The 14,393-nt window shown below is 40.4% G+C and overlaps 1 protein-coding gene across 1 annotated transcript; it reads right to left on the bottom strand.

The window, feature by feature from the left end:
- Nucleotides 1-1,842: 1,842 nt before the first annotated feature.
- Nucleotides 1,843-13,384, bottom strand: LOC146304822 (MSL complex subunit 3-like). The gene is made up of 14 exons (XM_084713780.1): nucleotides 13,114-13,384; nucleotides 11,707-11,789; nucleotides 11,445-11,540; nucleotides 10,975-11,069; nucleotides 10,785-10,882; nucleotides 10,379-10,507; nucleotides 9,749-9,906; nucleotides 9,146-9,304; nucleotides 8,823-9,058; nucleotides 8,633-8,722; nucleotides 7,882-7,991; nucleotides 7,146-7,245; nucleotides 6,882-6,966; nucleotides 1,843-3,591 (listed from the first exon to the last, which is right to left on the bottom strand). The coding sequence occupies exons 1-14, from the start codon at nucleotides 13,210-13,212 to the stop codon at nucleotides 3,492-3,494; spliced, it is 1,638 nt and encodes a 545-aa protein (XP_084569906.1). The 5' UTR covers nucleotides 13,213-13,384; the 3' UTR covers nucleotides 1,843-3,491.
- Between the last annotated feature and the right edge of the window lie 1,009 nt (nucleotides 13,385-14,393).

Genomic DNA, 14,393 nt, shown 5'->3' with positions numbered 1-14,393 from the left:
TGCCCCAAAAGGCCCACTGTATGGTATCATATTTAAACTTTTGTAATTGTCACAACACTAACTTGTAGCAAAGGATAAGAGCTGCCCTGGTACACTCCCGAGCTCCACAACAAGCCTACCAAGCACACTAAAGCTAATTCATTAACACAATGTATCTCATTGGTATAATGTGTGCACAGACAAATTTAAAAAGATGTCATTTGCAGGGGTTATGTGCTGGAACTAATTAATTCACACAAACATACCCATTTTAGTGAGCTATAAATGTTCTTGTAGCTTGCTGTTCCCCCTGCTTCCAGTCTTAATGCTAAGCTAATCAACTTCCACCTTGAGCTCCAAAGTTCATTCACAAACATGAGAGTGTTATAATCTCCTCTTCAATCTCTTGGCAAAAAAAGCAAATTTCCCTGGTACAGAGCTAAAACAGTACAAGGGCCTAAAGGGTTCAGCACGCTTCAAATGAGCTGACTGTCCGGCCTAAAGGAAAGTGTTTTTCTTTTACACTAAATATACTAAAGTCTTTCAGGTCCCCTTCAGACTGAAAGAAAGTCTAGATATAAAAAAACACTACCATGAAATGCTTTTTTTTGCAAATCGGATCCATGTTTCCAATTAAATTTCTACAGATGTGCCATGTTGTAGCCGTGGCAGATGGTAGCATCTTCAAACTTTGTTGGTTTTCTCTTTTAATCTTTTATTTTTTTGGCTTCAATGCTCAGCATCAACATGTATCACCTATGAAATAACGCTCTTACAAGGAACGGAAAAATGAAAAAAGAGACTCGACATCCCGGACCAAACTGTTACACTTGATGGGTGGACCAGTTCGGTGCTGACAGGATGCAACATGCAACACTCAAAATCAAAAACTGTGCAACAGATTTATTCTCGGGTGTACACGTGAATATGTAAATAAGCTAGCAGAGCAGTATGGCGGTAAACTCAGACCAACAGCCCATGGACAGATACTGTAACAAATTGTCTGCTGGCACTTTTCCTGCTGCTGCAGGAGCGACTAATGAGTTGTAGGATGGTAAACCTGTGACCTCAAACTCATAACTCCACTAAATAGGCACCAATAAAGTATGACAATACTTTGGGCGCACAACACAGTTGTGTTTCAGGATAACTAGTTCCAAAAGTGCCTGATTTAGAACAATATATATAGAAGTTTAATCTCTGCCAAAAACATGCCCACCTCTGCTTGGAACAACAAGCGCTGGGAGAAACCATCCATCTTCAGCAGACAAGGGCACAATTGATTTGATCAAAATTTCAACTTCTTCTCCAATGCTCGCCAGGGAACCAGTGACTGGATCATACCACATCAATAGCGGCCCTGTCTTGCCAATTTAGCTTTTATTCTGGCAGTTTTTCTTTTAATCAACTTTGATTAAATAATATCAAAGTAGTGTCAAGTTTTCAAATAAATGGGCACCGCTAGATTCAAACTGTGATTGCTCTTAAGTAGCTCAAAGGCAAACAGAAGAGCCCCGCCGACAAGGACAGCAGATTCAAAATGTCAAGCTGTGGCGACTGGCTTCTTTTTCAGGTTCTATAGTTTTAATCAGCTATAGTCCGGGGACATGGAAGGTCAAGGTAGCTGATAAAATTCTTCTGTCCGCTTTTAACTTTTAATAGAGGAGTGCTTTGAGGGGTTTTCAGTCCATTTGCCTGCTCCTAGATGATTTATATTACAGTGAAATGCACAAAGGCAGGAAAAGGCGAAGGAGTCAATCAAGGTAGTACAACACACCGGGAAAACCGACATGCATAAAACGGGCTAAGGCAGTACAGGCATACGTAATCCGGGTGCTTTATGTAGGCCTGTACGTGAGAAAGTTTATAAGCTTCAGAAAGTCTTTATTAAACTCTATGAAGAGAACAAAGCAAGAAGGGAACAGACGCTGAAAATAAAAAACAGTCTGACGCAAATGATAACTCAAAATAACACTGTAAACATACATTGTATAACATACAATACTGAACAGACAGATGTATTTGTTCAAGAAACAGTCTGGAATGGACCATGTCAAGTATTTTATAACCAACGCAATTCAAATGTGAACAGAGTGATCCAGTGATGTGCAAATAAAAATAAATAACATACTCATCAACAGGTGTTTTGTATTTACATTTTCACAATGTCATGACGAGTAACTATAACAATCACACTTTTTTTGCATTCAGGAATAATTTGTTGCATTTGTTTTAGTTATTATTTCCTATAAAACGTTTAACAAACGGCATCTGTCGTAACGTTTTAAATCACATGTACGCTAAATTAGCTTTTGACACGTTGAAGTGATTGTCTAATTTAACTGGTATTCAATTAGCTGAGCTGCTCTGGAACAATCCTTAATATTTGCAAATGCTAACAGCCTCTTAGGTCTTTACATCACCAAGAATTACTGAGATATTACAACATTGTTCCGTGTGAGAAAATGAAGGAGCAACACGTGGTTTACTCAGCACATTTACAATTGTGCTCTCTCTTTTCGATTTGCCAAAGTGTGAGAAACTGACAGAAAAAAAGCACAAAGAACAGTTAGACATTTATCAGATATACACGGGACAACATGAAAAGCAAAGCAAAAAACAAAAACATCTTATTAAAATTGAATGGACAAGTGGAAACCACAGGAAAAACAAAATTCCTGATGAAAAGTTTTTAAATTTTAAGAGTCAGTAAATAAGAATTGCTCGGCAAAAGCAGCGGTGCACAATCTCCAGGATAAGAAAAGCAAGTCCTACTGCAGCGTTAGAGGAATCGTATCCAGAAGAGCACAACAGGCAGCGCTGCTTGGGAGGCGCTTACAGAAAGTCACTACAAAAAGACGGGCCAAGCTACCAAACAGGCAAACGAGTATCCAAAATGAGTTTACTGGGCAGGCAGAACAAGAACACAGCACTTGTTCAATCTGTGTTTTCCTATTTCCCCTGCTATGGAAAAACGACAATATTCCAAAACTGTGGCTATGAGGAGCAACAATGCAGGAGAGCAGGGGGCTTTGCCAAACAGCACTGATTGTGTCTGCTTCCACGGCTCAGTGATTCAAAACTGGTTTGTTTTGGCCAGGCTTTCATATCTAAGAGGCTGGAGAACTTTCCAGCCTTAGCCTGGTCTTAAAAAGTGTAAAACTGCAGTATTAAATCTTATCTGGGGCCAACAAAAAGGTAGTGTATGCCAACACACAGCACTCGTCACGCCTTGGAGCAGTACACTGAAGCAAAGCAGCACAGGACGGCTTGCCATGCAGGACAGTCCCACAAACAGAGCACGGGTAAGGGTTAGTGGCATGGTAGAAGCAACTGGTTCCACACGGAAACACTACTGTGAGGCCAGAGGAGAAGACAGGTTGGTCCAGGAAAAAAAAAGTGGCTATTTAGTCCTCTGTACACGTTGCCCAGACAGGTCAGTCTAGACAAGCTGAGAGGTAGGTCAGGGCAGAGACAAGCAAGAGAAGGAAACGCAATGGCTGCCGTCTCCTTCAATAAACCGGCCTCGGTTGTTTCATGCTGTAGTGGGCCTCAGATGCTGACACATATGCAGACTCAGGGAAAAAATCCTCATGGAACTCGGCCATAAACCTAGGAGAGAGGGCGGGGAGAGGGCGGGAGGTGCGAGAGAGGGAAATATGGTGAGATATTTTGATTCCAACAAATGTTCAGCGGTCCTCCCTGTTCACATTAAATATATTCAACATAAGCCGTTTGTCACATGACGAACGGCGCAGACCTGATAGGCTTACGTGAGGCAAAAATCAATGACAGGGAAGCATCAAATGTCAGGTCCCAGTTCACATAGACTTCTGGTTTTCCTGGATATCCCTGGCTCATTCCGCATAAATCCTAGACCCTTTGACCTGTGCCTGGGGTATATATGCCAGAGAGAAAGCCCCCTCATCCATCCCTCCTATACCACCACCAGAGAACCAATCGCTCTGACAGAAAGACCGAGAACATGAGAATGACCGACCAACAGTCAGAGAGGGGAAGAGTGAAAAATCCCCCCCCTCCACCCTCCCATCTAATCAGTAGCGGGGAAAACTAATCCGGAATCTTCTTAGTATCCGCTACTCGGCCAAATCCTCTAAATCTTGCCATCTCATCTTAGCTCCACCGGCCTTCCTAATCTCAATGCAAACAAATTATCCTCATCAGAGGAGAACTTAAGAATGCTTTGACAACGAATAACAAACAAGACAACCTAATGGAACAATGAAGGGAACATGTGAGAACCCCACAGTGAATGAATCAAAGGTGCGCGGGACAAAATTAAGTTTTTAATTCTTCACTACAATTAAAAAAAGAAAAGTTGACTCAAAAGATTAATTAAAAAGGCACCGAACAGGTTTCAATGCAAATTTATTAATTAGAAGATAATTTTTTGGCTGATTTGGTGCCATAAATTCAGGCCTGTGCTAATCTTTACAGCTGTAAGATCAGTAATAACACAAGGCAAGCCGCTTTAGGCATACACATTGTAAATCAGAATAACGTGTGCGTACACATGTGCACACACACACACACACACACACTAACACTTAATCATAATCATTCTTGCAGAGAAAGGGAGAGTGAGAGATCAACTGTGGCCAAATCCCAGAATGCATTGCACTTCAGTCTCTGCGACATCAATCAGTTTTTTCCCGCTCTGCACAATCTGCCATGAGGCTGATTTCACAGCAAAAGGCATGAAGGCTTTCCCAAAAGACGACACTGTTTTAGTTTGTGACCAGTGTCCTGCAGAGTCTCCAACACAGAGAAAATATTAATTAGGTACTGAGGAAAAATGTCACTGTTTTCTGTACTGAATATCAGTCCTGCCTAATATAATCAGTTATACATCAGTTTAAGTGTACACTATAGAATATTTCTGCAACTTTACTTTGCTGTTCGGCAGCCTTTTCTAATGGGAAACTGCCATTATACAAGTTAAATATTGCTCTCTACAAACCAACCAAACTCCCTGTATGAAATCAATCATTTTACTTTGCAGAACACAGGAGTTTCTGGTCTACTTCTGCCTTAATCTGCTAGTTTGATTGCGTTATCGTGTGACTTTGGTGAATCCCTCAAAAGCACAGAAGCCATACAACAACACAACCAAACTAAGATCATGGCAGCAGTAGACCGGCAACTCCCTTGTTCTGCAAGGTAAAATTACTGGTTTCACCCATGGAGTTCGGTGCACTTGGAAAGAGCAGTATTTGGCTTATGCAACAGCGGTTTCCAGTCATATAAGGCTGTGTGGTTAAGTGACTTAAATATCTTTTGTTCCTGACCACTATCAACTACAGTGCAACTGCTTACTTTCCATGCCCCTCTCTGCTTCTCCTATCTGGAGGCGTGTTGCCTGGTATTTACTGTAGGTTATACACTGGCTATTGATAAGCACCTCGCATATCTTTACATTAAATAATCCAAATTCCCTTTAACGACTTACACTTCATCACAGAGCTACAGGGGAGATTGAACCTGGGAAAGTAATTTACTGTTAAGCACTTCACTCTCCTATGCATCCAAGTTATAGTCATTGCCATTTAGCTGAATAATGTCCTACAGAGAGAGATGCAGTGATTTGCAATCCGGCGCCACTTGAGTAAAGTAATTTTCTACCCGTGTTACCCCTACTACTGATGACACTGCATTTGCAGAGCGTTACTGTCCCATTTTGACAGTGCTGATAATAAAGCCATTCAGTGCAATTGTGAGAGAAAAAAAAAATCTGGTGAAGCATCACATATGTAGCTGAATGCTGTAATCCTTTCATACTGCACACCACTCTGACATGAATGCCAGCTCGAGCTATTTTCAGAAGACCACCTCTGGACTTTTATGGCACCGAGCCCCACTTTATTTATTTATATACATTTTTTTTGGTCGAGTGGCGAAATGGAACATAGGTTTGTTCCTGTGCCCACTCTGTGGTGCGTTCGGGTGCTGCTCCAGAGCGCTGCTCGGTGGCGGAAGGCGGCACTGCGTGTGTTTGATTAAGAGAATGAGAGGACCTAAATCCCCCAGGTTTGGGACCGGCTGAACTGAAGATCGCTCGGGAGGATTTAAAGATTAGACTCCCGCGCTTGTGTAACGCCCACTCATCTCCCTCCCTCCAACACATGCTCTTTCTCACTCCATCTCTCCCTCCACCCCACAATGCTCTCATTTACTTACTTTTCCTTGCCTTTTTGCTTCGGTGTTTCTGGATTATTTTGATGCATTGATAAGTTTCCACTTCCATAGAAGTTGGGACATTGTGTTGAGAACAGAATGCAATGATTAGCAATTTTTCAAGCTATGTTTTTCTACCTATATTCAGTTGAATACAGTACACAAGATATTAAATGTTCAAACTGACTGACTGGACCAACAGCTTCCAGGTCTCCTCTCTTTTTGCAGTTCAACACTGACACTTAAGATGGAGCTTTAATGCTTAGCTAAGTCAAACTTTGGTTAATGAACCACGCAGGTTATTAGCAAGGTGCATTTTAAGTCGGAATACTTCTAATTTAATGTCCCGTTCATTTAATGCAGCACCTCACCTTTTTAATGATTTATCCTCCAAGGAAATTATACGTGATTTCACACAGCCTCCGTTACCCTGACGGCACAATCTATTTTTCAAGAAGACGTTGAGATTTCAATACTTTGCCTGAATGTTTGCAGCGAAGGAACTGTAAGCCTTCAGGCCTGAGTGAACCAAAGATTGGTACTAACCCATCTGCACAGCCTGAGGAGGGCTGGACTCTTTAACCCGTTTTAATTAAATAGTTTCTGTCCCTCTCTTGCTTGGTGAAGCACTTACCTCTGAGACCTCTTATTGCATGCATAAAGGTAATGATACTCATCTATCTGATTTGGACTGACTCATCATTTACCTGAGAAAGAGTTCCAAATGCTTGACCAGGGCTCGGAGATTCCTCTCAGGGATCTGCATCTTTCCCAGGATCTCAGGAAGCTTCACTGGAAGAAAAGCAAAGCATTGACTGTGGGAACCGCAGCACAAAGGGACAAGAAGACTGACAGAAATGTGATCAAAATCATAAAACAGGAGGGAAATTTCCACCTCCCATCACAATGCAACCAATGAAATCATGAATGACAAGTGAAGCAGTGAGAGTAAATCGATCACAGACACTTACCGAAAAGCCGCAAGAGGTGCTGTGCTCCGTACAGGTAGGATGGAGGGGGAAGCTGGTCATTCAGAGGGTAGTTATCAGGAGTCAGCTTCCAACTTAGGACCTAAAGATTAAAGAAAAAAAACATTTAAAAGAAACAGTTAACTAGCAGTTGTGGTTATGACAGGGTTCCTACACATTTTCCAGACATTTTTCAGACCATATTTGCCATTTTAGTACAAATAATTAGTGGTTTACTTTGTAAATAAAGGTTTTTAAAATCCTAAATCAAAGCAGAAGTATACTAACCAGTGTTACCTATATTTGCAACATTTTCCCTTAACATACTGAATAAATAATAATTCAAAATGAGTTTTAATATTGAATTTAATGTTGACTTGCTTTCTACAATTTCAAGCTTGCTCTGACCTTCACACTGGTAAACAAAATTTTCTGCCTGTATGATTTTTTTAGAATAGTTTTAAAACATATTTTTCCATTATCTCTCTTCTGTTTTTTGTGAAATTACTTTTCCATACTGCATAGTAACCCTGTTATGATCAATGATAAATTACCAAGCCAAACACAAGCAAGGACCAAACTGTATTATAAACTGGGTATTTTGCTTGTTCTGTCTATTTTTATCCACACAGGATGCTTCCTGTAATGTGGGAGGCCATTTATGTAAGTATAGTGTCCTTGAGCAAGACACCGTTTCCCCTCCAGCTAACAGCACGTTCAACATCAACAACCTCATCACCTCATTAAGCTCATTGTTCCTCCGGCTCTCCAGGCCGTAGAAAGGCCCACTTCGCTCTTTGCTCGGCGTCAGGGGCAACGGGGAAGATGAGCCGCTGTGCACTGGGGTTTCTAGGTAAAAAAAAAAAAAGCAGAGAACGGTAGCGTGTTAACAGAAAAATTTGCACTGCTGACATGTGGCAACAAAATAAACCAGTGGCAAAAAGTTTTGACAGAACAAAGTCATTCTTGGGAGAGTGTAGATCTAATGCACTTGAGAAGGGATGGAGGTGTGAGAAGAAAGAAGTAGAACAGCACCATCTATTGGATAAAAGTGGTTACTACAAAACCAAAAGGTTGCCACTACAATGAAAGTTTCATGAAGTGCATTATTTTGATAGCAATGTGATCTGGACAACAGGCCTGCCTCACTGTGTACATCTTGACGTTTCAAACACAGGTGCAGTTAATGGTGTTCACAATGAAACACACATGTTGCTGATATTATTAATTGCATATGTGCATTTCCTTCTGCAAGTAAAGGCTCGATTTAAATACTGACTTATTTAGATAAAAATAAAGTTTGATGATTGTAGGCCATGAAAACAGCCATTGATTTTTCAGATCCTAATTGTCCTCAACAGAAAGAAATCCAACTAGTTCACAATTTTCATCAAGAAAACTCCACAGGGTCAGGTTGAATGTCAGAGTTATAGTGATATCACTATAAGCTTTTAGTTGAAGCAATAATTTTTAGTGGAGTGTCAGCTTACTTCGGTCAAGGTTGAGGAAGAACTTGGGCTGGGATGAGGTGTCGACCAAACGGCGTTTGAGCTGCGGGGATGCTGTGGCACTGCCTCCACCTGGATCATGACATACATTGTATTTGTTACAAAAATACACAATAAAACATAGATGAATAGAAACAGCCTCTTCATAAACAATGCATTTATGGATCTTTACCTCCGCTGCTTCCTTCAGCTGGTTTGTCACCACCAGATGTGTTTCTGGTCGACCGTCTGAGTGACTGCGACTGATATGAGATACAGTCCATGTCGGGGTGACGCCGGCGCTTCGGGGTGGGGGCTGGGGCAGTTGGCGTGGTAGCAGAAATGTCGCTCAGCGCTGGTTGGCTGTCTGTGGACTGGGGGGTAGGTGGGTTGTGCCCCAACGGGCTTGGGCTGCGCTCTCGCTGGGCGCTTCGAACAAAAAAGAAAAGGCTTACAGCTAAAGAGGAGAGCACCATAGTTAAATGTAACATATCACATGATGGCACAGACACTTACTTGCTGGAGCAGGGAGAGCTTTCATTGATGGCGAGGAAAAGGCGGGAGGAGCTGACCTTTTTGAACTGAGCTTGCTCACAGGGGTAAAGGAGGATCATGGGTAAGGTGAAATCGAACGTGATCCTCAGGCCGTCGACCATCTCCTTACACAACTCCTCACTTAATAGAAAAGCAAACGTAAGGATAATTAATTAAAATTAATAATCACACACGCACCATCAAATCTGGATCTGTACCAAATATAGAAATGAATCCTATCATTTAAAAACATATCTTCCTGAATGATTATTTCACCTTTGACAGACAGACAGATGTTGTACGAAACACATCGGCTTGTTGTTGTGATGACTAATTTGACCAAATGGACAAAGATTAAAATTTAAGACATTTCCTGTATATTTTTAAAAGCACAAACAGTTTATAAAATATCATTTCAGTTAGTTTTTGTTTTTTCAATAGTTTTTATTTTATTAAAACTTTTTTGTTATTAATTATTATTAAATTATTTGTACGTATTCGTATTATTCGATTATTAAATTCTCAAATAGTTTTAGTTTATTAGTTTAGTTTTGGTAAATTATAGTAACTTTGGTGCAGACTCACCTCTTCTCTGGAGGGACTGGCTGAGGGCTGCTGTTCTGTGTGGTGTTCTGCTGACGCCGGTACCGCTCGTTGGCCATGAAGGCTTTGTTGATGGCGAAGTGCTTGACATACGACTCCAGGATGTGCACCACGTTCGTCTGACAGGGAACCATCACCAGCTAGAAGAAGAGAAAAACACTGCTAGTTACAGATAAGCCTCAAATCAACTGTGAGTCCCCAGGAATCTGAATTTATTTTCCAGTGCCAAGTTTGTAGCCTTGATCGTTGAAATGAATTATTTGTGGTGAAGAAATTTGATTTCTTTTGTTTATTTCTATGATTTCAACGCACATTTGTTGTTCACAATGTTGCATTATGAGGAAGACAGTTGTTGCCCTCCAGACTTTGTGAGTTTAATGTATCCTTTGGACTTTAATATGTCAGAGATGCAAAGCACGTACCTGGCAACATCACTGTCAAGGTACAGTTATCAATTCTTCTCAAGTTTTGTCAATTTACAATTAGTCACTGAGACAATCTGATCCATACACACAACAATTAATTTATTTTAAGGAAACTGTCCACTGTCCCTCATTCTTTTTCACATTCCTAAAAGACAGTGTAACACTGCTTAATGCGTGCTGCGTTTACCTTCTTCCTCTTGTTGATGTAAAAGCAGTCATCCTCCAGTTTCTTCTTCAGCACATCCGGGATGTTGATGTCAACATGGACAATCTTCTCCTCACATTCCCTCTTGACATTAATGTCCGGCTCAACCCTCTGAAACAAACACGACATGAACCTTCAGGGACATGCTCTTTAAAAACTAAGAGGTTTTCTATAGCTAAATTATTTTGCACAAAAATAGTGGTTTATCGCATCCACAAGAGTAAATGTTTACAGGTCTATGAGTTCACTATAACTGGACAATGGGATGAATTAAAGGAAGGTAATTTTCTGTGGGCTCTCACTGCAAGTTGTACCCATCAAATAAAGGCCAGAAATGAAAATGTCAGTCTCATAATGCCCTTTTTAGAACTAAACTGATCCACTTCACCATTTTGTTGATATCCTCCGAGAAGGTGCTGTCCCCGCTATTTGAAGATTCAGGGTCAGAATCGTCGCCGTCACTGCTCTCCGAAGACGAAATCAAACCTAGAAAGAGGAGAAAAAAAATACGGAGGGATTAATTTGATTGCTGAGGGAGAGTGGGAGCCAACACACAAAAACAGTGAGCGATTTCTCACATGCGTCATCACTGTCGTCCTCCTTAGGGAGAGTCTTCAGAGAAGATTTAGTACCAGACTGACGACGACGCCTCTTCGCCCATCCCTTTCTCTTCCTGGGAAGGGAAACAAAACACGCGCTATCTGTATCAGTCTTGTCTAAAGATAGAACAAAGCAATAGAAAGGTCAAATCCAAATCATGCAGATAGAGACCAGACACTGACATACAGTGCACTGGACTTGTGGCCTGACTAGCAGGTGTCACGCATAATCACTGACAGCATTGTGTTCCTCTTAAATCGACTATAAAACTTTTCTACAGCCTGATAATCAAGTAACAAAAAACATTCAATGATTATACTCTGAATTCTTACTGAGAGGGGCCTAAGTAATACATGTACATGAAAATAAATAAATGAAAATATATTGGTTATATATTTTCATTGTGTTTATCTTCAAGACTGAAAGAATGAACACAATATGAACTTACATGCGACCTAGAGCTTTGCGAGCCAGTTTATGTTGCAATTTACGGTTTTCCTCAGTGTCCCTTAGGACATGATCCTCTGCAGCCCAACGATCCCAGCTAGCCAAAAACACACACATACATACAAAAAGTAGAAAACAAACACATGGTAGAAATCAAGCATGGTTTGACAGCAGTGTATTACACACGTTCATTAAGTGAGATTTTGCAACAATACGTGCTATAAATTAGTATGATACCATTCAGTAGGCAATTACAGTGTTACCTCCTGTTCCAACCATTGAAGTGAATCAGGTACTTTGGGACTCTTCTTCCATGATCATCTGTACCTATCAACACATCAAGGACCTGTAATATGACGACACAGTAATTAACAGTAGCAGTAGTAACAGGCTTAGAGCTGCAACGATTAATTGAATAATTGATTATTAAATTAATTGTCAACTATTATACAGATATATTATAGTCAATTCATCAGTTTGAAGCATATAAACCAGCCTATGTGTATTTTACCAGCATTTGGTCGGGTGCTATTATTGTGTATTATTATTATGGCCTGAAACTGGAAGCTTAAACTTCCCCAAAACTGCAAGGGACAAGGGAATATCAGAGGAATGTGGCCTTAAATGAATGTCCACAACACTGTCACTGATTTAACTTTGCATTGAATTGAGCACCTATGACATTAAAATTACAGTTTTATAAATGATACTAATTAAGCTGCAGTTCCAGTGTTCAGTGTTATTGTCTCTGCTCTGCTACACTAACTGTAACGGCTGCTTAATTAGTATCATTGGTAGCACCTGTGTTTCACTATTTATATTAATATGGCCGTCGTGAAAATATCTATTATATATAGCAAGACAGAGCATTCATTCACGGAGCAAACACTCCTCGTTTTGCTTTATGTAGATATTTAAGGTTACGTCGAAATGATAGCTAACTGTTAGCTAACATCAGTTAGCAGAAGCCAAGCTTGAGTGCGTTGATGTAAACATTACACTCTTTTAGCCACAGCTAGCTAGTTTATCTAGTCAGCTAACTAACATTGCACACCTAGTCACCATGAAAATAATACTTGAACTCAACTGGAGCATTTTTGTGTGCTTTATACACATTAAATATTCTGTTTAGCTCGCATGCATAGTCATTGAAACAGCTAGACAGCAACAACGTTAGCTAACTCGTGCATTACAGTGTTGGTACAGTTAACGGGCAGATGTATCGGTGCGTTTGTATATTAACCTCTGTGTTGGCATTAAATTATTTCGGTTGATAGCCAACCAGCTAACTACTTCACTGCTCTGTAAAAAACTTCTAATGTTAATTTAAACCACGCTATTGTATGCATTCGTACTAGTTTGACTGAAATGCCTCACCAAGCATCCTACTTTAAAATAAATAAGACTCAACTTTACAAACAACATAGTTGTGTTTACTAACGTTACGCTGCGCCCGCATGTGAAATCAAACGTACCCGGAAACCTTATATTTACAGTTTACAGTTACAGTTTAGCTAACTAGCTAATGTGTTTTTTCCGGAGGCCTTAGTGGCCTTCACGGTCTATTCATACACCCCAAACCTTACAGAAACCTTGCTTTTTCAATATAAATAATCCCCTTTTACTAAGTCAAAATATCGAAAAGCAAATTCACTTGTGCAAAACATTACCTTAGCGTCATACAACACTTTAGCCTTGGTGGGGTCGGGTTCAAAGCACAGGACTCTTTCTCCTTTGTGAAATTGATATTTAATTCCCCGCGAATTCATTTGTTCATGGCGACGTGTGGGAGAGGGGGCATCGATCTGGACCCTATAAACTCCTTAACCCTTTCCGTGCCGAACACTTCCCGCTCTGCGAAGGGTCTTCCACAAAAACAGACGATGGAGGGATGGCGCTGTTGTGGAGAACTTGGCTGTTGTGGGACAAATGCGGTCGTGTGTAGAAAGGAACCCAATGTTTGCTAAACTCTCGCGAGACTTGTATGTGTTGTTTCTCCATCATACACGTCGAATAAACTAATTCTGTTTTAGTTGTAATAAAGCTGTGGTTATACTTATGGATAGGTTTATGTACAAGAACACCCGATTAGTGTTCGAGAATGACCATTGTTTGTGTCACTCTCGCGAGACCTTTCGCGGGTCTGGGGATCCCTTCTGAATAGTACGAATAAAGGCAACCATTTTCTTGCTGCATTTACTGACCACTCGTAATTTCTCACTTCAGGCCTGCACGAACAGTCTGGGCTGAGCTTGGTAGCTTTTTTTGCCATACACATTCAACACGACACCAAGCTTGAAACTGGACATCACACACGCATGTAAATTTGGTTTATCACAATTTAAATATTGGGTTATCCTCATCCCTTGTGTGCCATATTCTTGCTTCGTTGGATGATTTATGCCCGTGCAACATCGGTTCTTAACATTACCCGTAACCATGAAGGCAGCATGGAAAACGCAATTTAATTAGCTGAAATGGTCTCTCACGGACACCGTACTGGCAGTGCACCTTCAACAACTGACCAACAGATGTCAGTAAGCATACATGAACAAAAAATAGTTTACATGACCTCATTTGCCTTAATTGTGAAGTCACCATCAGACTGCTGCTTGTGTTCTATTTGTTTAATTAGCTTTAATACATACTTATTATTTTATCATACTTATTAATTTTAAGGCAGCTCAGAGACTAACTTTTTTAGTTAGAATATATAGCTTATTTTGCAGTGTACAGAGCTCCACGTATTACATAACAAACATGTGAAACAGATTAATTCACCAGGATTTATCATGATTTTAATGACACATTTTGATACCATCTTTATTATCCCCACATTCATATAAAAAAACAGGTCTTTCATGAGATCTCAGCAAAGAGGAAAGCCATCTGTGTCTGTTTAGGGATCCATAATGTGAAAACTACCCATGAGTGATATAATGGACTATTG

The sequence above is a fragment of the Lutjanus erythropterus genome, chromosome 24 (genome assembly GCF_056507025.1).
Source record: "Lutjanus erythropterus isolate fLutEry1 chromosome 24, fLutEry1.hap2, whole genome shotgun sequence".
Lineage (NCBI taxonomy): Eukaryota > Metazoa > Chordata > Actinopteri > Lutjaniformes > Lutjanidae > Lutjanus > Lutjanus erythropterus.
Note: the sequence above shows the minus strand (reverse complement) of the source record. Positions and strands in the feature narration are given on the sequence as shown.

Coding starts and splice junctions, on each gene's coding strand:
- LOC146304822 (XM_084713780.1), bottom strand. CDS start 13,212: ATGAATTCGCGGGGAATTAAATATCAATTTCACAAAGGAGAAAGAGTC. Junction 11,790..13,113: donor AAGTGTTGTATGACGCTAAG/GTAATGTTTTGC, acceptor GTCATATTACAG/GTCCTTGATGTGTTGATAGG. Junction 8,723..8,822: donor AGCTGAAGGAAGCAGCGGAG/GTAAAGATCCAT, acceptor GTCATGATCCAG/GTGGAGGCAGTGCCACAGCA.